Source organism: Cottoperca gobio, chromosome 7, assembly GCF_900634415.1.
Source record: "Cottoperca gobio chromosome 7, fCotGob3.1, whole genome shotgun sequence".
Lineage (NCBI taxonomy): Eukaryota > Metazoa > Chordata > Actinopteri > Perciformes > Bovichtidae > Cottoperca > Cottoperca gobio.
The window spans coordinates 980,820-1,006,568 of NC_041361.1; the positions used below are offsets into that span (position 1 = coordinate 980,820).

The 25,749-nt window shown below is 42.5% G+C and overlaps 1 protein-coding gene and 1 long non-coding RNA gene across 3 annotated transcripts; one reads left to right on the top strand and one right to left on the bottom strand.

Annotated features, from left to right (window-relative positions):
* Nucleotides 1-16,632, bottom strand: LOC115010585 (uncharacterized). The gene is made up of 3 exons (XR_003832495.1): nt 16,594-16,632; nt 1,966-2,062; nt 1-69 (listed from the first exon to the last, which is right to left on the bottom strand). It is a non-coding gene; the product is annotated as an uncharacterized LOC115010585 (long non-coding RNA).
* Nucleotides 4,387-19,957, top strand: edem2 (ER degradation enhancer, mannosidase alpha-like 2). Of its 2 annotated transcripts, XM_029435195.1 has the most exons (11): nt 4,387-4,600; nt 10,377-10,487; nt 15,302-15,341; nt 15,484-15,589; nt 15,676-15,801; nt 16,214-16,425; nt 16,614-16,755; nt 16,901-17,025; nt 17,102-17,246; nt 18,316-18,437; nt 18,802-19,957. In XM_029435195.1, the coding sequence occupies exons 1-11, from the start codon at nt 4,509-4,511 to the stop codon at nt 19,282-19,284; spliced, it is 1,704 nt and encodes a 567-aa protein (XP_029291055.1). In that variant the 5' UTR covers nt 4,387-4,508; the 3' UTR covers nt 19,285-19,957. The 2 variants fall into 2 exon arrangements, with proteins under 2 accessions (XP_029291055.1, XP_029291056.1); XM_029435196.1 differs by lacking the exons at nt 4,387-4,600; nt 10,377-10,487 and adding an exon at nt 11,073-11,124.
* Nucleotides 19,958-25,749: the final 5,792 nt, after the last annotated feature.

Sequence of the window (25,749 nt, forward strand, 5' to 3'; positions counted from 1 at the left end):
TGCTGAGCGATGCGGCGGCTCGTCAGTTCACTGAGGAGGAGATGGCTGCTGTCAGGTAACACAGAGACACTGAAACACATCCAGAGAAATACAGTGAAGTATTCAGTAGTTTACTTCAGTAAAAGTACTAATACCACACTGTGAAAAGACTCCACTACAAGTTAAAGTACTGCATTCAAATCCTTACATAGTAAAAGGAAAAGTATGTGAGTATAATCAGCAATATGTACTTCAAATTATGAAAGTAAAAAATATTAATTTTGCAGTAAATTTTCCCTGTTAGTGTTTCACTATTATATCTTATGTTTCTGTATTAATATTCCTGCTGCATTAATGTGTGTGTTACATGTTCCTGCTGCATTAAAGTGTGTGTTACATGTTCCTGTTACATTAATGTGTGTGTTACATGTTCCTGCTGCATTAATGTGTGTGTTACATGTTCCTGCTGCATTAATGTGTGTGTTACATGTTCCTGCTGCATTAATGTGTGTGTTACATGTTTCTGCTACATTAATGTGTGTGTTACATGTTCCTGTTACATTAATGTGTGTGTGTTACATGTTCCTGCTGCATTAAAGTGTGTGTTACATGTTCCTGTTACATTAATGTGTGTGTTACATGTTCCTGCTGCATTAATGTGTGTGTTACATGTTCCTGCTGCATTAATGTGTGTGTTACATGTTCCTGCTGCATTAATGTGTGTGTTACATGTTTCTGCTACATTAATGTGTGTGTTACATGTTTCTGCTGCATTAATGTGTGTGTTACATGTTCCTGCTACATTAATGTGTGTGTTACATGTTTCTGCTACATTAATGTGTGTGTTACATGTTCCTGCTGCATTAATGTGTGTGTTACATGTTCCTGCTGCATTAATGTGTGTGTTACATGTTCCTGTTACATTAATGTGTGTGTTACATGTTCCTGCTACATTAATGTGTGTGTTACATGTTTCTGCTGCATTAATTTGTGTGTTGCATTTTCCTGCTGCATTAATGTGTGTGTTACATGTTCCTGTTACATTGTGTGTGTTACATGTTCCTGTTACATGAATGTGTGTGTTACATGTTCCTGTTACATTAATGTGTGTGTTACATGTTCCTGTTACATTAATGTGTGTGTTACATGTTCCTGCTGCATTAATGTGTGTGTTACATGTTCCTGTTACATTAATGTGTGTGTTACATGTTCCTGTTACATTAATGTGTGTGTTGCATGTTCCTGCTGCATTAATGTGTGTGTTGCATGTTCCTGTTACATTAATGTGTGTGTTACATGTTCCTGTTACATTAATGTGTGTGTTACATGTTCCTGCTGCATTAATGTGTGTGTTGCATGTTCCTGCAGTGTGATGATTCATGAACACCGCAGGTCTGCTCATATTTTTAGTCTTTTACTTTAACTTTACATTTCTTCATTAGATGCTTCTGACACAAGAAAACAGTTTTTATCATTTGATGATTACATTTTATATTTATAATTGTAAAGTCTGTAAATCGTTTGTTCAAATGTTTGTTCTTTAGCTGCAATTTCTGTTTTTGTATAACGTCAAGATCTTGTTATCTTTTGCGGATGATATTCAATATTGTCAAATAGAAATGAGCCAATAATGAATTATCTCCCCTCAATCTTTCCCCAACAGTTTCTCGCTCACTCTCATTGATGCTCTCGACACTCTTCTGGTAAGATCTGAAGAAAAAAAAATGTCATTCTGTAAACGTCTTAGATGACGTCTGATTATTATCAGAGACAAACTTTAGACTCCTGTCTGTGTGAAAGTGTGTTAAAGACTTTGACGTCAACGCCTCCGTGTTCAAAACCAACATCAGAGGGAGAGAGGAGGGGGCGGAGGAATTGTACCTTCATGTTAAGTAGTCAAACTAGCCTGTGTGTGTGTGTGTGTGTGTGTGTGTGTGTGTGTGTGTGTGTGTGTGTGTGTGTGTGTGTGGTCTGCTGTCGGCTCACCTGTTAGCAGGACGTGCAGGGATGGACCTTGAGCCCGGTTGGCCCTGTTCAGGACCGCTGCTGATGATGGCCGAGGACGCTGCTCGAAAATTGTTGCCTGGTATAAACACACACACACACACACACACACCTTTCATAAGTCACTAGAATAAATTACACAAATAGGCTTCAATTTGTTTATGTGCTACCAAACTAAATGCAAATCTTTGCAAATCTGAACTGCGATCGGAAGTTGTTTGGAGGACACGTCTGTTCTCACTCGATGTTTGTTAGTTTGATGAATAAGAATAAGTTCGTGTCACCAAAGTGAAGTGAGGGCAGATCTATGCACTGATCCCATATTCCAGAAGAAAGACACTTTATCGTAATAATAAGCGAGTCAACAATTAAATACATTACAAGGGATTAAAGGATGATAACTTAACTAACTCCAAATGTAAGAATCTGGTTAAGGAAAAATATGTAATGTAAAAGATGTGTAAACTGTGTGAGGTTTACAACACACAACATTTCTGATGATCCCTCGGTTAGATGTGACAGTTAAGACGATTGTGTGTGTTTGTGTATCTCTGCTACCCGCTTGTTGTTTCTTTCTTTCTTGATATAATGTTTCCCTCATCTGTCAACTATATCCTATGAAGTCACATTGTATCTGTTTTGTTTATTATTATTTAATCTTATATTAAATGTATTTTATTGTGTATGTCTGTAACTATGAGCACACAAACACTGTGCACATCTGCAAATAAACTCCTGAACACTGAAAACAAAAAGTTTTGGTACTAAAGTTGGTCTGTTAAAGGTGTAGTACCAAAATGAATACATTTATTTTTCAAGTAAGAAAGTGTGCTGGAGCTTGTTTGCATTTGTTGTGCTCTGTAATGTTGAGGGAAAAGATGAAGTATAGGAGCTTAAATGTCGAATCAAAACAGCAATCTTCTAGTTAAATCGATATATTTATTAACGTGATAAGTCAAACATAGAAAATACTCTTAGCTGAGGACACCAATCACATCACCGTTACCACAGACTGGATGGCTAAGATGCATCCAGGTTGCTGTCTCACGGGTCCGCTCAGGTGTGTTCAAAGAGTTGTAAAACATCACATCTAACACATGGAGTAGGCGTTGTCCTCCTCCTCATTGGTCGCCGTTGGCGCCATCAGGCTTCTCCGTCAGCAGAGTCAGGAAGTGATGGTTGTTGACCTGTTGTCTTAAAGGGGAAGTGTTCCTACAGTCAATATTATGTTTGTAATACACACAGTATTGTGCTTGTAATACATACAGTGCAGAAAATGCATAATAGTGCAGAAATACATATTGATTGAGGTAGACAAATACATATGATAGTCTTTCAAGTGCGGATTAATGCAATCAGGAGTAATTTACTTCACAGTAACCACATCATTTCTTAAAATGCAAAAAGAATCCCTGTGCTGTATCTGCTGCAGTAATAACACGTTGTTTGATGGTTGTTTGTAGTATCAGTAATATATGAGGTTGATGACAGGATTTAGTGATTGTTACCGGTTTGTAAGGGCTTCACATCAACACAAGCAACATTAGCATCAAACCATTACCATGAAATTAACTGTCAAACTGCAGCAGGATCAGAGGTCAGTAGTTGTAGTCAATGTCATAGCTGATGTCAGCATCACTGTAGTAACATTAGCAGTAGTGAAAGTAGCAGCAGGAAAAGCAGCAGTGTCAGTAATAGTACTAATTATACCAGAAGTGGAAAAAGCTAAAGTAACTACGGCATTAGTAAACATTAATAAATAATGCAAGAAGTAGTAACAACATAAGTAGTTGTGGGGTATATTTAAATATATACATCAGACTTGAGTGAAAACCTTAGATGTGTAAAGGTTGGGCCAGAGGTGACTTTATTTCAGATTTTTCAGCAGCTGTTTATGTCAAAAGAGTCTTAATTGAGCTCATACGATTTCAATACTCTTATTAAATTAAACACACATCCGCTACACAACTCAGTGTACGAGTTGCCAGGTTCAGGTGCATCTGCCAAATAAAAACATTTTGTCATCCATTCATTTATAATGAGTAACCACTTATTCATATTTAATCTAGCCGATGATCGATGGATGAAAAAAGGAAGGAATTTTCATTATTAGTTGATATTGTGTCAGACAGGAGATTAACTCTTGTTGTGAATGAATTCATTGAAACTTATAACGTTTATCAACGTTTTGTTTTTTTACCACCAAAACAAGACCTAGCTAATGTAGCTATTCTGTTATCAGTTAGCTCATATTCTCTAACGGTTTCTTCCGTTTGTTTGGTGGATTTTTAAATGAGCTAAAACTGTAAAAAATAACGGCTTGCTCTTGAACGCAACTCAACTCAGTTTATACGTCACGGGAACGGCCGACGCATGCGCACATCGTTCACTTCCTGACAGCTGACACAACAACAGCAGAAATCTACCTGTGCTCGTGTGTTTCCTTCACTTCTTTGTGTTTTATTCAATTTCCTGTATCTGTATTCACCTGTGGCTCGCTCCCGGGTGTCCACTCGTGTCTCCCGATGCGATCTCCCGTGTGCGTGACCCTGTTAGTTTGGCTGCTGAGCGATGCGGCGGCTCGTCAGTTCACTGAGGAGGAGATGGCTGCTGTCAGGTAACACAGACACACTGAAACACATCCAGAGAAATACAGTGAAGTATTCAGTAGTTTACTTCAGTAAAAGTACTAATGCCACACTGTGAAAAGACTCCACTACAAGTTAAAGTACTGCATTCAAATCCTTACATAGTAAAAGGAAAAATATGCGAGTATAATCAGCAATATGTACTTCAAATTATGAATATAGATTTTGCAGTAAATTTTCCCTGTCAGTGTTTCACTATTAGATCTGATGTTTCTGTATTAATATTCCTGCTGCATTAATGTGTGTGTTACATGTTCCTGCTGCATTAATGTGTGTGTTACATGTTCCTGTTACATTAATGTGTGTGTTACATGTTCCTGTTACATTAAAGTGTGTGTTACATATTCCTGCTGCATTAATGTGTGTGTTACATGTTCCTGCTGCATTGTGTGTGTTACATGTTCCTGTTACATTAATGTGTGTGTTGCATGTTCCTGCTGCATTAATGTGTGTGTTACATGTTCCTGTTACATTAATGTGTGTGTTACATGTTCCTGTTACATTAATGTGTGTGTTACATGTTCATGTTACATTCATGTGTGTGTTACATGTTCCTGTTACATTAATGTGTGTGTTACATGTTCCTGCTGCATTAATGTGTGTTACATGTTCCTGTTACATTAATGTGTGTGTTGCATGTTCCTGCTGCATTAATGTGTGTGTTACATGTTCCGGTTACATTGTGTGTGTTGCATGTTCCTGCTGCATTAATGTGTGTGTTACATGTTCCTGTTGCATTAATGTGTGTGTTACATGTTCCTGTTACATTAATGTGTGTTACATGTTCCTGTTACATTAATGTGTGTGTTGCATGTTCCTGCTGCATTAATGTGTGTGTTACATGTTCCTGCTGCATTAATGCGTGTGTTACATGTTCCTGTTACATTAATGTGTGTGTTACATGTTACCGTTACATTAATGTGTGTGTTACATGTTCCTGTTGCATTAATGTGTGTGTTACATGTTCCTGTTACATTAAAGTGTGTGTTACATATTCCTGCTGCATTAATGTGTGTGTTACATGTTCCTGCTGCATTGTGTGTGTTACATGTTCCTGTTACATTAATGTGTGTGTTGTATGTTCCTGCTGCATTAATGTGTGTGTTACATGTTCATGTTACATTAATGTGTGTGTTACATGTTCATGTTACATTAATGTGTGTGTTGCATGTTCCTGTTGCATTAATGTGTGTTACATGTTCCTGCTGCATTAATGTGTGTGTTACATGTTCCTGTTGCATTAATGTGTGTGTTACATGTTCCTGTTACATTAATGTGTGTTACATGTTCCTGTTACATTAATGTGTGTGTTGCATGTTCCTGCTGCATTAATGTGTGTGTTACATGTTCCTGCTGCATTAATGCGTGTGTTACATGTTCCTGTTACGTTAATGTGTGTGTTACATGTTACCGTTACATTAATGTGTGTGTTACATGTTCCTGTTGCATTAATGTGTGTGTTACATGTTCCTGTTACATTAAAGTGTGTGTTACATGTTCCTGCTGCATTAATGTGTGTTACATGTTCCTGCTGCATTGTGTGTGTTACATGTTCCTGTTACATTAATGTGTGTGTTGTATGTTCCTGCTGCATTAATGTGTGTGTTACATGTTCATGTTACATTAATGTGTGTGTTACATGTTCCTGCTGCATTAATGTGTGTGTTACATGTTCATGTTACATTAATGTGTGTGTTACATGTTCATGTTACATTAATGTGTGTGTTACATGTTCATGTTACATTAATGTGTGTGTTACATGTTCCTGCTGCATTAATGTGTGTGTTACATGTTCATGTTACATTAATGTGTGTGTTACATGTTCATGTTACATTAATGTGTGTGTTGCATGTTCCTGTTACATTAATGTGTGTATTACATGTTCCTGCTACATTAATGTGTGTGTTACATGTTCCTGTTACATTAATGTGTGTGTTGCATGTTCCTGTTGCATTAATGTGTGTTACATGTTCCTGTTACATTAATGTGTGTGTTACATGTTCCTGCTGCATTAATGTGTGTGTTACATGTTCCTGCTGCATTAATGTGTGTGTTACATGTTCCTGTTGCATTAATGTGTGTGTTACATGTTCCTGTTACATTGTGTGTGTTACATGTTCCTGCTGCATTCATGTGTGTGTTATATGTTCCTGTTGCATTAATGTGTGTTACATGTTCCTGCTGCATTAATGTGTGTGTTGCATGTTCCTGTTACATTAATGTGTGTGTTACATGTTCCTGTTACATTAATGTGTGTGTTGCATGTTCCTGCTGCATTAATGTGTGTGTTACATGTTCCTGCTGCATTAATGTGTGTGTTACATGTTCCTGTTACATTGTGTGTGTTACATGTTCCTGTTACATTAATGTGTGTGTTGCATGTTCCTGCTGCATTAATGTGTGTGTTACATGTTCCTGCTGCATTAATGTGTGTTACATGTTCCTGTTACATTAATGTGTGTGTTGCATGTTCCTGTTACATTAATGTGTGTATTACATGTTCCTGCTGCATTAATGTGTGTGTTACATGTTCCTGTTACATTAATGTGTGTATTACATGTTCCTGCTGCATTAATGTGTGTGTTGCATGTTCCTGTTACATTAATGTGTGTATTACATGTTCCTGCTGCATTAATGTGTGTGTTGCATGTTCCTGCTGCATTAATGTGTGTGTTACATGTTCCTGTTGCATTAATGTGTGTTACATGTTCCTGTTACATTAATGTGTGTGTTGCATGTTCCTGCTGCATTAATGTGTGTGTTACATGTTCCTGCTGCATTAATGCGTGTGTTACATGTTCCTGTTACATTAATGTGTGTTACATGTTACCGTTACATTAATGTGTGTGTTACATGTTCCTGTTGCATTAATGTGTGTGTTACATGTTCCTGTTACATTAAAGTGTGTGTTACATATTCCTGCTGCATTAATGTGTGTGTTACATGTTCCTGCTGCATTGTGTGTGTTACATGTTCCTGTTACATTAATGTGTGTGTTGCATGTTCCTGCTGCATTAATGTGTGTGTTACATGTTCCTGTTACATTAATGTGTGTGTTGCATGTTCCTGCTGCATTAATGTGTGTGTTACATGTTCATGTTACATTAATGTGTGTGTTACATGTTCATGTTACATTAATGTGTGTGTTGCATGTTCCTGTTACATTAATGTGTGTATTACATGTTCCTGCTACATTAATATGTGTGTTACATGTTCCTGTTACATTAATGTGTGTGTTGCATGTTCCTGTTGCATTAATGTGTGTTACATGTTCCTGCTGCATTAATGTGTGTGTTACATGTTCCTGCTGCATTAATGTGTGTGTTACATGTTCCTGTTGCATTAATGTGTGTGTTACATGTTCCTGTTACATTGTGTGTGTTACATGTTCCTGCTGCATTAATGTGTGTGTTACATGTTCCTGTTGCATTAATGTGTGTTACATGTTCCTGCTGCATTAATGTGTGTGTTGCATGTTCCTGTTGCATTAATGTGTGTTACATGTTCCTGCTGCATTAATGTGTGTGTTGCATGTTCCTGTTACATTAATGTGTGTGTTACATGTTCCTGTTACATTAATGTGTGTGTTGCATGTTCCTGCTGCATTAATGTGTGTTACATGTTCCTGTTACATTAATGTGTGTGTTGCATGTTCCTGCTGCATTAATGTGTGTGTTACATGTTCATGTTACATTAATGTGTGTGTTACATGTTCATGTTACATTAATGTGTGTGTTGCATGTTCCTGTTACATTAATGTGTGTTACATGTTCCTGCTACATTAATATGTGTGTTACATGTTCCTGTTACATTAATGTGTGTGTTGCATGTTCCTGTTGCATTAATGTGTGTTACATGTTCCTGTTACATTAATGTGTGTGTTACATGTTCCTGTTACATTGTGTGTGTTACATGTTCCTGCTGCATTAATGTGTGTGTTATATGTTCCTGTTGCATTAATGTGTGTTACATATTCCTGCTGCATTGTGTGTGTTGCATGTTCCTGTTACATTAATGTGTGTGTGTTACATGTTCCTGTTACATTAATGTGTGTGTTGCATGTTCCTGCTGCATTAATGTGTGTGTTACATGTTCCTGCTGCATTAATGTGTGTGTTACATGTTCCTGTTACATGTTCCTGTTACATTAATGTGTGTTGCATGTTCCTGCTGCATTAATGTGTGTGTTGCATGTTCCTGCTGCATTAATGTGTGTGTTACATGTTCCTGTTACATTGTGTGTTACATGTTCCTGCTGCATTAATGTGTGTTGCATGTTCCTGCTGCATTAATGTGTGTGTTACATGTTCCTGTTACATTGTGTGTGTTACATGTTCCTGCTGCATTAATGTGTGTTGCATGTTCCTGCTGCATTAATGTGTGTGTTACATGTTCCTGCTGCAGTTGTTTTACCTCCTTTACATCCTGTTTGTAGTGTAATCTACACAATGCATCATATTCTATAAGATCATCATATGTTTGTATCTTTGTCTCTTTCCTGTGAGAACCACGCGTCTCTGAAAAGTCAACTTTTCATGAGTTTCCCAGAAAAACAGCCTGTTTACAGCTTTGTGACGATGCATTTTCCAGCTGATCCAAGAGGCTTTTTAAAGACTATCTGAAGAAGGAGGATAATCGTATCAACACATAAAGGAAACTTCATCCTTCAGTTTATCACAAACACTCAACACATATAGAGATACATGGTTTAACTGGACAGGAAAACTGACAAGTAACTAAAGCTGTCAGACAAATATAGAGGAAAAACCACAATATATCTGAGATGTAAAGTATAAGTATAAAGTTGCATACAAATGAAATACTCAAGTACTTTAGAAACAAGAGCATCTTCAGAAAATGGTCATGGTAAAGGAATTAAATGTTTCTCTAATTATTAATAATACATTATACTTGTATAGCACTTTTCTAATAACTCAAAGACGCTTAGTACATAGTAATTAACAACACAAGCTGCATTTTAAAGTAGATTTCAGTGGAGGAAGAAGACTGAAATGAAGATCTTTTACATGAGGAAAAGTAGCAATATCTAAATGTACTCTTCCTGAAATAAAACAGTTGCACGATTAATCAGAAATTGTGAGATCAATTAATCGTTTTGCTTGCATTTTTCAAGATATTGTCAAAAATGTATTGTTGCATCAGATGAGACGGTTTCCCACAGTTCCTGAACAGTTGACATTTTGATCCTGTTTGAATTGTGCCATGAATTACACATATGATGTTTGTCAGTTTAAAAGATAATTTGCGAGTCATGAAATTCGCAGTTTGTCGCACAATATACATCACCAACGCGGCCGCCACCATTGCACATTTCACTTTGTTCTTCCAGCCATGTTGAGAGCTGCAGCTCTGTTAGTTGGTTTCTCGCTGCAGGCATCGTCACTTCAGGGAGAGAAAGTTATGACGTCACTTACGCACCTTTTGGGTGTTCAGTCTTTCTAATGACGTATTTTCACACTCAACAGTTTCTTTCAAAATGAGTCTTTCTTGACTTACCAAGTCCTTTGTGTAACTCATGGCTCAATTCCAACGGGATCAAATTTTTATTTTGTGTCTCGCCGTTTAACTTCCATACATATTTTCCCCATATTAAGGTCCCATGGAGGGACTTCACCTCGATGTCTATAAAGTTTACAAAATGAACTAAAGAATCAATGAATGTCAGACTTGAAATGAAAAACTGTCATTAACCTGCATCCTGTCTGCAACCTGCTTCATTCTCCAGACAGCGCATCAAATCCATGTTCTACCATGCCTACAACAGTTACCTTGACAACGCTTTCCCTTACGACGAGCTCCGCCCACTCACCTGTGATGGACAGGACACCTGGGGCAGGTAAGGTGACATGCTGAAAAATGATACCCTCAAACTTAATAAATAGATTTTAAAAATACCGCAGGTCTGCTCATATTTTTAGTCTTTTACTTTATTTATTCATTAGATGGTTCTGACACAAGAAAACAGTTTTTATCTTTTGATGATTACATTTTATATTTACAATTGTAAAGTCTGTAAATCGTTTGTTCAAATGTTTGTTCTTTAGCTGCAATTTCTGTTTTTGTAAGGGTCGCTGGAACCGAAAGAACTGAACCCAAAAGCACGACAGACAGAATATAATATAGTTCAGTTTACTCAGTAATCCAGGCAGGGTCAAATACCGGTAAATCAGTCCAAAGGGCAAACAAATCCAGTAAGGAGCAGGCAGAAGAATGGGAGTCCAGAAACAGGCAGGGTCAAAACGGGCAGGTCAGGAAAACTAAACAGGTAAACTAGACGATCGCTTGGCAGGAAAACACAAGACAATCTGGCAGGGAACAAGTGGGAGAGAACTGTATATATCCTCTGAGAGAACTAATGAGGGAATGAGAAGCAGGTGAGGAGATGGGCTGTGGAAACCAGGTGAGGAGAATAAGTTGATTGCAGGCAGTGAGGATGAACCAGGATCTGAAATGATAAGAGAATTACTGACAAGGTGAATACAAACTAATAGTGGGTGGAACGTGTGACAGAACCCCCACCCCTCTAGGGACGGCTCCTGACGTCCCACCAGGTTGACCAGGATGAGCCCGGTGAAAGTCACTGATGAGGGACGACCCCAAAATGTGGCGGGTCGGAACCCATGAGCGCTCCTCAGGACCATAACCCTTCCAGTCCACTAGGTACTGCACTCCCCTACCACGTCGCCGGGATTTGAGGAGGCGACGAACCGAGTAAACAGGTCCCCCTTCGATGAGCCGGGGGGGTGGCGGGGGTCTGGGGGAGGGCTGAAACAGGCTCTCTTTTAACAGGCTTGACTTTGGATACATGGAATGTGGGGTGAACCCTCATGGAAGGCGGTACACGAAGACGGACAGCAGCAGGATTGATGACCCTTGAGACGGGGAATGGACCCACAAAACGTGGAGCCAACTTCTTGGATTCTACTCTGAGGGGTAGATCCTTTGTAGACAACCAGACCCGTTCCCCCGGCGTGTACAGGGGGGGCAGGAATGCGACGTTGGTTGGCGGATTGTTGGTAACGATCTGAAGAGCGCAGGAGTGTGAGGCGAGCCTGTCTCCATGTGCGTCGACACCGACCTACACAGAGGGAACGCTGGCCTCACGTTCCTGCTCTGGGAAGAGTGGTGGCTGGTATCCCCGAGAGCACTGGAAGGGTGAGAGAGTGTGTTGTGGGCATACTCGATCCACAAGAGCTGCTTAGACCAGGAGTAGGGGTTGCGGCAAGCGAGGCAGCGTATAGCTGTCTCCATCTCTTGGTTTATTCTTTCTGCCTGACCATTGGATTGGGGGTGAAAACCGGATGACAGACTGACAGGGGCCCCCAGCAGCCTGCAAAACTCAGCCCAAAAGCGAGAGGTGAATTGTGGACCACGGTCAGAGACCACATCACAGGGCAGACCATGAAGTCGGAACACCTGTTGGAGCATAATCTCCGCTGTTTCTTTGGCAGTAGGAAATTTGGTAAGTGGAATGAATTGAGCAGACTTGGAAAATCGATCAACGACAGTGAGTATGACTGCGTTACCGTCAGAGAGTGGTAGGCCAGTGACAAAATCCAACGAGATGTGGGACCATGGACGAGCTGGAACTGGCAAGGGGTGGAGAAGACCGGAGGGGGCCTGGTGAGACGTCTTGTTTTGAGAGCAGACCGGACAGGCCGCGACAAATCCTCTGGTGTCCGCCTCCATGGAAGACCACCAGAAGCGTTGACGAAGCAGCGCTAGGGTGCGTCTCACCCCAGGGTGACAAGCCAGGCGAGACGAATGACCCCACTGGAGGACCTGAGCACGGAGACTGGCAGGAACAAACAAACTGTCATCTGGACAAGCACTGGGAGCAGGATGTTCAGCGTGGGAGCGCTTTACCTTGTCCTCCACGTCCCAAGTTACTGCACCGATGACACATGCAGAAGGAAGGATACCTTCCGGACTGGATGGAAAACTCTCCGACTGGAATTGACGGGAAAGGGCATTGGGTCTCACATTCTTTGAACCCGGTCTGTAGGAAAGTGAAAAGTCAAAACGGTTAAAGAAGAGAGCCCACCTTGCTTGACGAGAGTTCAGCCGCCTGGCTGAACGGATGTACTCCAGGTTTTTGTGGTCTGTCCAGACCACAAATGGCTGCTCTGTTCCCTCCTCCAGTGCCAGTTTTACTGCCAACAACTCCCTATTCCCAATATTATAATTCTTCTCTGCCGGAGACAGCTTCCGGGAGAAGAAGGCATAAGGATGAACCTTCTGATACTCAGCCGATCGCTGAGAAAGAACTGCCCCCACACCGGTGTCCGAAGTATCCACCTCCACGATAAACTGGAGAGTGGGATCTGGGAATATGAGAATGGGAGCTGAAGTGAAACGTAACTTCAATTTACAGAAGGCCTCCTCTGCCACAGGGGACCATCGGAAGAGCACTTTCTGGGAGGTGAGGGCGGTGAGGGGGGCTGCCACCGAGCTAATTACGGATGAACCTCCGGTAGAAGTTGTCAAAACCCAGGAAATGTTGAAGCTCCTTTCGTGTTGAAGGAGACAACCAGTCAGTGACAGCCTTGGTCGGATCCATCTGGATGTTACCTGCGTTGACGATGAATCCCAGGAATGATACTTCTGAGGTGTGGAATTCACACTTCTCAGCCTTTACAAACAGACGGTTCTCCAAAAGCCTCTGGAGAACTAGGCGTGCATGAGTCACATGCTCCTGCTTAGATTTGGAGAAAATCAGAATGTCATCCAGGTACACAAAGACACATGCGTTGAGCAGATCCCGAAGAACATCATTGACTAATCCCTGGAAGACTGCAGGAACATTAGTGAGACCAAATGGCATGACTAGATATTCATAATGTCTACTAGGAGTATTGAAGGCCGTCTTCCACTCGTCCCCCTCCCTGATTCTCACCACATGGTAAGCGTTGCGGAGGTCGAGCTTGGAGAACATAGTAGCACCTTGTAACAGTTCGAAAGCAGAGGAAACTAACGGGAGAGGGTACTGGTTCTTGATGGTGATGTTATTGAGTCCTCTGTAGTCAATGCACGGACGCAGGGTCTTGTCCTTCTTTCCCACAAAGAAAAACCCAGCTCCGGCTGGAGACGAAGATGGTCGGATAATTCCTGCAGCCAAGGAGTCATTGATGTACCTCTCCATGGCCTTGGTCTCAGGAGCCGATAGCGAGAAGAGTCGACCTCTGGGAGGGGAAGTACTTAGACGCAGGTCAATAGCGCAGTCATAGATTCGATGTGGTGGCAAGGCGGTGGCCCACGTCTTATTAAACACATCCTTAAGATCCAGATAATCCTTGGGAACTCCAGAAAGATCTGGAAACTCAGAGGTGACAGGCAGACTAGGAGTAGATGGGGTTGCAGACTTAAGACAGACAGCATGACAATGAGCACTCCACTGTAATATAGTTCCTGAAGACCAGTCTATGTGTGGATTATGTCTCCTTAGCCAAGGAAACCCCAAAATTACAGGCTGATGTGGAGCATGGATAAGGTGAAAGGTGAGACTCTCGCTGTGATTACCTGACAAGGTCATCTGGAGTGGAGTCGAGCGGTGTGTAACCCTGCAGAGTAGACGACCATCTAGTTCTGTGGCATTAATGGGCCTCTCCAGAGCCTCCCGACCTAGTCCCAGCTGAGAGGCAAGAGCATCAGCACCAGAGTCAATGAGGACAGAAACTGTGTGTCTTATGCACGAGCAATATAGCTGGGCCTGTGTCAACGGTCGAGAGGGCATTTCAAAGTTAGTAAGTCGGCTCACCAGCGCCCTCTGGATGACTGGTGAGCCCTGTCTTTTACAGGACAGGAGGAAACAAAATGACCATCCTGACCGCAGTACAAACAGCTGTTCTCCCGCAGGCGGCGCTGTCGTTCTGCCGTGGACAACTGAGTCCGTCCAAGCTGCATTGGCTCTGGAGAGCCGGAAAGAGTGTCGGTAACTTGCTCAGTAGCATGCCCCAGTGAGTGGAAAGATTGATGAAACGGGGCTTGAGGAACAGCAGACCGAGCCCTCTCTTGTCTTCGTTCCCGCAGACGTCCATCGATACGGATGGAGAGAGCCACCAGCTCATCCAAATCAGTCGGACAATCCCGAGCCGCTAATTCATCCTTGATGCGGTCTGACAGACCGTGGTAGAAAACATCGAGAAGTGAGGCAGAGTTCCAGCTCAATTTACTCAGTAATCCAGGCAGGGTCAAATACCGGTAAATCAGTCCAAAAGGCAAACAAATCCAGTAAGGAGCAGGCAGAAGAATCGGAGTCCAGAAACAGGCAGGCAGGGTCAAAACGGCAGGTCAGGAAAACTAAACAGGTAAACTAGAGCTTGGCAGGAAAACACAAGACAATCTGGCAGGGAACAAGTGGGAGAGAACTGGTATATATCCTCTGAGAGAACTAATGAGGGAATGAGAAGCAGGTGAGGAGATGGGCTGTGGAAACCAGGTGAGGGGAATAAGTTGATTGCAGGCAGTGAGGATGAACCAGGATCTGAAATGATAAGAGAATTACTGACAAGGTGAAAACAAACTAATAGTGGGTGGAACGTGTGACAGTTTTTGTGTCAAGATCTTGTTATCTTTTGCGGATGATATTCAATATTGTCAAATAGAAATGAGCCAATAATGAATTATCTCCCCTCAATCTTTCCCCTACAGTTTCTCGCTCACTCTCATTGATGCTCTCGACACTCTTCTGGTAAGATCTGAATAAAAAAGAAATGTCATTCTGTAAACGTCTTAGATGACGTCTGATTATTATCAGAGACAAACTTTAGACTCCTGTCTGTGTGAAAGTGTGTTAAAGAGTTCAGGTGTCATTTCAAAATGTTTGTCTGAAGGTTTTAGGAAACCACTCAGAGTTTCAGCGCGTGGCGTCGCTCCTCCAAGACACCGCGGACTTTGACATCGACGTTAACGCCTCCGTGTTCGAAACCAACATCAGAGGTAGAGAGAAGAGGGCGGAGGAATTGTACCTTCATGTTAAGTAGTCAAACTAACGTGTGTGCGTGTGCGTGTGCGTGCGTGTATAGTGGTGGGTGGTCTGCTGTCGGCTCACCTGTTAGCAGGTCGTGCAGGGATGGACCTCGAGCCCGGTTGGCCCTGTTCAGGACCGCTGCTGAGGATGGCTGAGGACGCTGCTCGAAAGCTGTTGCCAGGTATAAACACACACACACAGTCTTGTGTTTCCCCCTCACCGGGCCTGCATTATTATCACCCAATTGTGGGGTCCACGCACGTGTATTTTATTGTGTCTGCTCTGTAACTATGAGCACACAAACACTGTGCACATCTCTTTCATGAGACAGATGTGTATGAGAGGGACGAGGAGCTCAACAGTTGCAGATAAACTCCTGAACACTGTCAAACTTCAACAAAAAAAGTGTTGGTACTAAAGTTCGTCTGTTAAAGGTGTAGTACCAAAATTAATACATTTATCTTTCAAGTAAGAAAGTGTGCTGGAGCATGTTTGCATTTGTTGTGCTCTGTAACTACATCATTTCTTAAAATGCAACAAGAATCCCTGTGCTGTATCTGCTGCAGCAATAACACGTTGTTTGATGATGTCAGCATTCCAGACTCCCACCGGCATGCCGTACGGTACGGTGAACCTGCTGAACGGCGTCAGTCCCACTGAAACACCCGTCACTTGTACCGCCGGCGTGGGAACCTTCATCCTGGAGTTCGCCACGCTGAGTCGACTAACAGGAGACGCAACATATGAGAACGCAGCGCGTCGAGCCCTGAGAGCACTGTGGAAGACCAGATCTGACATCGGGCTGGTAACTAGTCTGTTTAGAGCTCAGTTTATTGTGTTAATGTATGCATACCTCTGCTCACTGTCTTCATGTGGTTGACACAGCCTACTTTGCTTCCCTGAGGTTTGAATGTATCAATGTAGAAAGCAAAAGTACAGGAAGGATCTTTGGACACCTGTCTGTCTCGCTCACCTGTCTGTCTCTCTGTCCAGGTGGGGAACCACATTGACATCCTGTCTAAGAAGTGGGTTGCTCAGGATGCGGGTATCGGAGCGGGGGTCGACTCCTACTTTGAGTATCTGGTGAAAGGAGCCATCATGCTGCAGGACGAGGAGCTGCTCAGCATGTTCTTGGGTAACGCTCACAGCCCTCTCATCTCGCTCAGCGTGCCTCTGAGCAAGGCACCACACAACCGCGCCTACATCCTAAAGACACATAAAGAATGAAAAACAAAGCCTAAAGGATTTCAAATCAACATCGATGTGATGATTTTTCTCAGAGTACGATCGAGCCATTCAGAACTACACCCGGTTTGACGACTGGTACTTGTGGGTCCAGATGCACAAAGGAACCGTCTCCATGCCAGTTTTCCAGTCTCTGGAGGCCTTCTGGCCCGGCCTGCAGGTACAAACAGTACACTGAACTTAAGCTTCTGATAAATGCATAATGCTGGTAAATATTCATTTCCTTTGTGTTCCAGTCTCTCCTGGGGAACTTGGACAGCGCAGTGAGAACCTTCCAGAACTATTACTCTGTGTGGAGACAGTTTGGAGGTCTGCCGGAGTTTTACAGCATCCCTCAGGGTTACACTGTGGACAAGAGAGAGGGATACCCACTGAGGCCAGGTCAGTCCACCTACCTGTTACCCAGCAATGACGTGGAGAAGGAGGGAAACATATCAGCACACAGACACAGAAAGTCCCTTTAAATAAAGACGCTCTAGAGTCCTTGGAGGACAGAAACATCAAAGAACTTCCATAAAACTATAAATTAATATTATTTTCTTACTTTAAAACCAACATCAGTCCTGATAATAAATACTAAATATTAATTTAAATAGTGTTAACCCTTTAAATGTGAGTTTGTTGACATAATACCTGCATAACATTCTTTATATTTTCTATCTACTAAATACAAGGGAAACATTTCTTTAACAATCTAGAATAGTGGTTCTCAACCTTTTTTGGGCCAGCGCACCCATATCCATTAACCAGGTCCCTTACCCTTCTTATAATATTTTTCTTATTATTAGGCGGCTATATTATGTTATTATAAAAACTCAAATTCTCTGAGATTGAAGTTGCATAATAAAATTTCAAAATAATAATAAATATTATATTATTAAACAAATGTTTTGTTGTTTTTACCTTCAATTGCCCTGATACACCATGTACCCAGGGAGCAAACAAAGACATTATATTCATGAGAAAACGGCTCAGTTTGGTGGAAAATAGTAAAAAGTACAATTTTGAAAGCAGGGCTCCAGATTGAAGCCTGATATGATAGAAAGCATGAATTATTCTGTGATGATCGTGTGTTCAAAGATTAACTCGCAGCCAGTCAGCATTTCAATGTGGACATTTGTGTCCTGAAGGCTCACAGTTTATTATAGACTTATTATAGGAGCTGAGGTTCAACTTTCAAAATAAAACAACTCAACCCTTTTTGAAATTGATGCCATACGCATTAACACAGAAAATGTTCGAAAATAAATAATAAAAAAGCCAAAAATGTCCGTAATGATGCAAAAGTGATAAAGTGTTTTAATTTGGTTATTCAAAGATTCACATAAATTAATTAAAGCCTTTATTTTGGTAGGTGAGGCAGACTTTGTAATTTGCAGCAGCTGACCACTAAACAGCTAATGTATGTGTTCAATAACTCCTCCCTGGCTGTGTGTTTTATTTATTCCAGAGTTGATAGAGAGTGCTATGTACCTGTTCAGGGCGACAGGTGACCACACCTACCTCCAGCTGGGCCTCGACGCTCTGGAGTCCATCGAGAAGATCACCAGGACGCCCTGCGGATACGCCAGCGTAAGATCCGTCATTTTTCAGGCGAAGAGACCAAACTTTAGTCTGAAGTTTATTTGGTCATTCATATAAAACTCCTCGACAACATGCTGGTATGAACAACGCGGTGACAATGCTAACATGCTGATGTTTAATAATATTAATAATATACATAATATTTACCATGATCCCCATCTGCGATTAGTGCTAAAATTAGCAAGTGATGTCATTAGTTTTGCAGGTATTGGGTCATAAATTAAAGTCAGAGGATCACCAGTTACTGCAGTTCATCCTCTGGATCATGTTTGTCTGAACCAAATTTCATGGTTTAGTTATTTAGTTAATGGAAACAGTTTGAATGTTTTTAAATCAAACATCCTCCCTGCAGGTTAAAGACCTGCGGGATCACCAGCTGGACAACCGGATGGAGTCTTTCTTTCTCGCTGAAACCATCAAGTACCTCTACCTGCTCTTTGACCCCGCCCACTTCCTGCACGGCGGGGGAGCAGAGGGGGACGGGTCCTGGGAGGAGGGGGGCGAGGAGGGGCAGTGTGTTTTAGGGGCGGGGGGGTTCATCTTCAACACGGAGGCTCACCCTCTCGACCCGGCGGCGCTCTACTGCTGCAGCCGCCACGCCCAGGACCGACGGGAGCTCCGAGACGTCCTGCTCAGCCTATCGGAGCCCGCGGAAAAGTCCAGCAGCAAATCAAAGCCACCCAACCAACAGACAGAAAGCCCTCCCCCCGGCCAATCGGACAGCATTGCTCTCAAACCAGGCGAGAAGAAGACGCCCCCCCTGCTGTCCTGCCCCGTTCAGCCGTTCAGCGCTCGACTCTCCATCCTGGGACAAGTTTTCACCGATAACACCTGACACCTGGATCACATGTTGGCACTCGATCATCTGCTTTTTGAGATGGCGGCTGCCTCTTTCTAACTGTTAACTTTTTTATTTTATGCTATCATGTGAAAAACAACATGTCGGCTTTCAGGGAACAAAGACACAAACAGCCAGCAGGATGTTTGAACATCACAATTGGAGTTATGAGGATCCAAAGAAGAAAAGGCCATAAGACACTCTTCTTGCTAAAAGCCTTTCATCAGATATTTCTTGTTCAAATTCTAAAAACACAAACAGCCTTCTTCAGGGTGAACAAGCATCGTCTGTATTTTTAGATTTTCACCATGAAATATCCATCTGATTAAAGGCTTCTTCACTTTTACCAGTTCAAGTCCAATTTAGGGGAGAAAAAACTAATAATTCCTAAACAGATTTTCCACCATCCATTAAATCTGTGTAGATGTTTGGAGCTGCCAGCAGGTGGCAGTGTCTGTGCTTCTCAACCTGCATCAGGATCCCGCAGGGACCTCCAGAGCCAGTTTTGTGAGACAGGGGATTATGAGATGATATACAAGATTAGAGAAAATATATTTCATATTTATTCATTGCAGAAAATAATTTATGTTAAATACATATTTGTATAGCTTTTTATGTGAACAAATGTTTCCTTCTGACGGAATGATGAATAAAATTACCTGAAAAACAACTATTGTTTTGCTTGAATCACTTTACACGTGCAGCCTTTGACCAGCAGTTCATTTTGTGGTGATTAATGTCATTCAAGTTACTTCTAATACTATTACAAGTTAAAAGTTACATGACAAGCAAACAAATCAGCTTCATCTACGGGGGTTCTCAACAGGGGCGTTCAGAAAATGTACGGACCATTTGGCCCTCGAGGTCCAAAAAAATGAATCCAAATCTAGTCAGCAATAGAATAAAACGGGCTTTGTTTTTCCTGGCCAAGGTCAGGGTCCTTGAACAGAACACGAGCGGAACGTGTCATCACGTGGTCAGGTCATGTGAAAAAACGTCAATATTAAATGACATTGACATCAGCAAACGCAGCATGGCGAGTGTAAAAAAGGGTAAGGTGGATGTGGAATGTAACGTGAGAAATGGACAAATTATTATTTCTTAGTGGAAGTAAAAGGCCAGTGTGCCTAGTTTGTGCGGACGCGCCTGTGGTGATGAGCGAGGCAAAGTCCTTCTATGTGTAAATGTACTTGGCAATAAACCAAATTCTGAATTGATTCTGACCAGGCAACTTTGTGTTGTTTTTGGACTTTTATTTTGCTGAGCGATAAAGTGCTTCTTGAAAAAAAAAGAAAAAAACAGCGCTGCCCCCTCAGCCGCCACTGCTCGACACAATGCATAATACACTATGAATAAAACTAAACGGAATTAATGGTAACAAACTGTTAGATCCGCGTAGGTCGCGCCCTGGTCCCTCACGGGCGAGTCTCGACCAACTCTCCAACTAACGGGTCCGAGTCCTAATCCTATCAAGTTCTTCCTTAACTATAATACTGCGACTATTTAAGATGTTAGCGAGGAGACTTAGCCTAGTGTCTACTGCCTGTATACAACCGTCTATCCCGCTTGCACCAATAATCCCGCCAAATTGAATAGCAATGTGAATTTGGCGGCTACCACCGGTCACGGTCGTCTGACTGTGAGGCTTCTTGGTTCTAGCCTTACTGCAGCATGGATTGCTTCTTTTAGTTTATCCAGGTTGCGCTGATCAGTAGCAGTCCATACCCAGTCTATTTTGTTCTTTTTATCCGTTTCGCCCTCTCTTTTTCTTAGGCAGGCATACAGTGGTCTGGCATACTTTTGCTACTGTGGAACATGATCTCTTACATAGTTGCAGAGTCCCAAAATCTTCTGTAGCTCGTTTTCTGTAGTCGGGGGAATCATTTAGTTTACTTTCTCTCGGTAGCCGTCAGAGAGTCCTAGGTCTGCTGCTACTTGGAAACCTAGGTAGTTCACTTGAAACTGTCCAAATTAGCATTTCTTCAGGTTAAGCCTTAGTCCTGCTGTGGTGAGTCTTTCCACAACCTTCGTCAGTCTTGCTAGGTGGCTCCTACGTCTCCTAGTACGTCCATTACGGCTGATTGGAACACATTCGGTGAATTTTTGTATCCTTGAGGGAGTCTCTACCAGACGTACGCCTTTCCTTTGTGCGTCAACGCCTTCTTTCCCTGTGATTGTTTTGCCAATCTCAGGGAAAATAATCCATTCGCCAAATCTATGCAAGATTTGTACTTCTTAACTTGTAGCGTCTTTAGGGACCCTTGAGGGTTAATTAGGCTGGCCCGGTTAGCATTTGGTTGGTTGAGGGCTTTGAAATGAATCACTGGCCTCCAGCCTCCTCCTGCTGCTTCAGGCTTTTTAACGGCCTGAATCGGGCTTTTTGTTATTGGGTCTTCTTTTATAATCTCCAAGGGACTTAGTTCTTTTACTATCACATCCATTTCTTGCACAGCTCCTGGGTTTAATGGATACTGCCGAACTGGAGGGTGTACCCCTCCTCCGATGGTGTGCACATAGTTAGATCCCAAATCTCCACAGTCATTTTTTAATCGGGCTACTTTTGCTGTAGTGATGATTTGTCTTAGCGTTTTCCTCCCAGCCGGGGAGAAATCACTTTCTTGGAGCTTCTGCTCAGTTACTGCAGGAATGTCGACTGATTTGTACCATTCCTTTTTTCCTCGTGGCTCTTGGGTGGGTCCTATGCGGACCAATCTTGATTGTAGAACGCCAAGACACTTCCTTACTGAACTGCGGTGCTTTCTGGGTTTATTCAATTCTCTGAGGTCTCTGATTGTTATATATTATATATATTATTGTGTGGGCCTTTTAGCCACATTACTCCTTTCCAAATTCCGTATGGCACTTTTTCAACTGTTCCTGTGGCCAACTGTACTTTTAGGTGCCCTGCTGTTTCAAGGAGTTCGCAGGTCATCGACACCTCTGCTCCGGAGTCCACTAGGTAGGGGGTTTCTTCCACATTCGTGTAGATTTCATCCCCCTCCCAGTAGGCATTCTCCAATGTGACCCGCTCCTTCAACTCCATTATTTCCATGCCCTCCCGGCTGTCTCTTGTTCCCGGACAACTCGGAGGGCAGTCTCTTTGTTCTGATGTTAGCCTGCTGTAGTCCTCTGGTGATAAATATTCACCTTTCTTTGTAGGCCCGGCTTTTACAGTTGTCGCAGGCTTTGGTGTTTGTTGTCTCCTCGGAGGTGGAGGTGCATCCCGGTTGAGGGGCTGTTGATCTTGGTAGGGGGAGGACTTGTTTCGATAAGGAGCTGGTTTATTCTGGTATGGTTCGGGTCTGTTCGGATAAGGAGCTGGTTTGTTCTGGTATCGGGGGAAGGGCTTTTCTCTGGGCTCGGTGTCTCGGGATTCGGCTGATGGACGACTCCTGATTGTTGTGGGTTGTGACCCTTTTCTCCTTTTGTCATTCATATATTGGGCAAGATCGTATGCATCCACGGCGAGATCTATTTCCGTCACTGTCTGCCCCTTTGGAGACATCTTCACAAAAGAGATTCCTCCTCGGGTCCCATCTGTGACTACCTTGAGGGCTTTCACGTATCTCTCTGTTGGCATCTTCTGTTGTACTTCAAGCCATATTTGGTTTTACCTTGTGTTAACCCTGCCGTTCATTTGGTTAGGTATGCGTCTTCATCTCGGTAGTCCTCCAGGACTATCTTCTGGCAGTATTCCGCAGGATTTGATAGCCGGTTACTTTCATCAGCCACAGTCTCTTCGAGCCTTCGTTTTGTGTGATGTTTTCGACCTGTTCCCATACCGTCGTCAGAAAGTCGCTGACCGTTTCCGGTTCATCTTTCGCCTTGACCAGCTGCGTTATAGCAATTTAAATGTCTACTGTTTAATTATGTACAAGTTCCCTATGTTAAACAAGCCAACTGTCATTTGATGTTAATATGGGAGTGTTGGTTAGATCAAACCAGGGCCAACTGCCATTTCATGTTAATACAAGACACACACGCATCCTGATTAGACTGATTAACTCACTGAGACAGAATATTGAGGACTCAATATTCTGTTTACATAACTATTACCATACAAGCATCAAAGGGCAGTTTGGCCCGGTCCCCTGTGGTTTTTCATCACCTAGTCTCCAGACCAAGTTGTATAAAATGTCTACGTGTTCTCTTCCAACCTGGGCTCTCCTACAGACTACACCAGTGCTCTGTAGGACTGGTACCTTTGAAATCTCAAATAAATGTAAAAAGACAACTGTCTCTATCACCATTTATTTGACTTTATATACATCTCTCCAGAGTAAAGCAGGAAAACTTCCACAACAACTTGGTGTCAGAAGTGGGATCATCGCAAGTTTCGTCTGGAACAGCAGGACGCTGAATTCTTGAAATTCTCCTCTACCCCGACATCAAAATGAAGGGAAGAGAGGGCTAGCGCCTGACTGGAACTGACCTAACTACGCATGATCCAACAAACTCAAACTCCTCCATAAAATATTAATTTTAATATACATTTTAATATATTATATTTCTATTTTTTAAAACTAAAGTAAGCAAACCTCATGACATTTTGTGAAAGACTATAAAGAGAAGTAGGGAGTTTAGAGTCTCCTGAGAAGTAGGGAGTTTTAGAATCTCCTGAGAAGTAGGGAGTTTTAGAGTCTCCTGAGAGTAGGAAGTTAGAGTCTTCTGAGAGTAGGAAGTTAGAGTCTTCTGAGAGTAGGAAGTTAGAGTCTTCTGAGAGTTAATAGTGCGATATTATTTTAATATTGCAACAAAGGGAGTTCGAGTCTCCTAAAAGTTAACAGTGCGGTATTATTTTAGCTGCAATAGTTTAGTATGGGTGCTAAACAGTGTAGGGAGTTAGAGGCTCCTGAGGGTCCGATCGTAAATGTCATGAGGAAAAAAGAAATATGGTGAGAGAGAGTTTGTCAAATTTATCAATTTGGACGGAAATGTTCGAGTTTCCAAAGGGTGGTTCTTTAAGCAAATTAAAAATAAAGGACCTAAAAGAGAAGTTGCAAGAAGGAGAAGATGGTATTAGAAAGAAAAAGAAAATTAAAGTTAAGGATTTAGAAAAGATAGAATGTCACAGAAAGTGTTTGAAGTACTGGGTGGATGAAGCCGAGTGTAGGGAAAGACGGCATTTAGCTGCTGCTTTAAAGAAAATAAATGTGGAAGATAAGAAAGAGAAGAAAGATGTAAAAAGTCAGATGTTTGATCATGTGTCATACTCTACCCCTGCGCTTCCCCCACCATATGTCCCTCTCAGTCCTTCTCAGTCTCAGCTTCTTTGTATCCCTCTGTCAAAGGCTGGCGTGATTCCCTCTTGGATTCGCAGTCCGTTCCCACCTCTCCCTCCTGCGCAACCTGCGCAACCTGCACAAACAGATCCTCCACCAGTACCACAGGCTGCCGCTACAGCAAGGCTACACCACAAGAAGCGGAAGGAAGACATCGTATCCCGCCGCCACCAGAGAACAGTAATGAAGAAAAGATCACCACAGAATAACGGTGCCTGTTTCATTTGCAACAAACAAGGTCACTGGAGCAGAGACTGTCCAGAAACTCACAACCGACAACAGGGACGCGAACAACAGGAATTCAGTCGTGACTACACAGCTGGAAACTGATGCCAAACAGACACTGGAGAGGTCGGTGAACACAGCCTGACAGGAGAGGAACACGCGCCACCCAAAGCTTCAGAACAGGGAAGTGACACACACACATACACATAAATTGTCAGTGTTATTGAACAGCTGCAGGGAGACCTTTGAGATCTCATGTAAATGTAAAAAGACAACTCTGTCTCTATCACCATTGACTTTATATACATCTCTCCAGAGTAAAGCAGGAAAACTTCCACAACATTATTCTCTTAAATCCCTCAAAGGCTTGCTGTTCCTCGGTCTGTATTATCACTCCTGGTACAGAGGGTCCAGTGGTTAGTTTTGGCTTTTCACGCCCTTGTCCGTATTGGGAACTCTTCTGCTCCTTTACCTCGTCATCGCTGACGTTCTCTCTTTCTGCAATAGTTCTTTTAGCACAGTGATATGCTACTTTCTTCAGTCTTCTGAGCATAACGTCGTGCATTATTGACGTATATGCTACTCGTAGGTTTTGGGTCAGTTGTTTGTGCGCCGCCAGAGTTGACGAGGTGGGCATCATCAGTATGTTGGACCATTCGCCATAAGTGGCTGCAACTTCTAAAATCATTACCTCATCCAGATTATTGTTCCACTCTGTCGGGACATCAAAGTCGACTTGTCCGACTTCTGGGACATAAACTTGCCTCTGGTCTTTGTGGGTCACGGGTCCGTATGTTGGGTCTCTTGCTAGGCGCTCGGTAACTCGGCGCACACAGAACACTTCCACTGGTTTCTTTAACCCTTTTCTTGTTCCAACCCGCAAATCTTTTGTCACGATTTCTCTGGGTCCACTATCGAGTATAGGCTCGTTTCTGAATCAGGCCCTTGCTCCTCT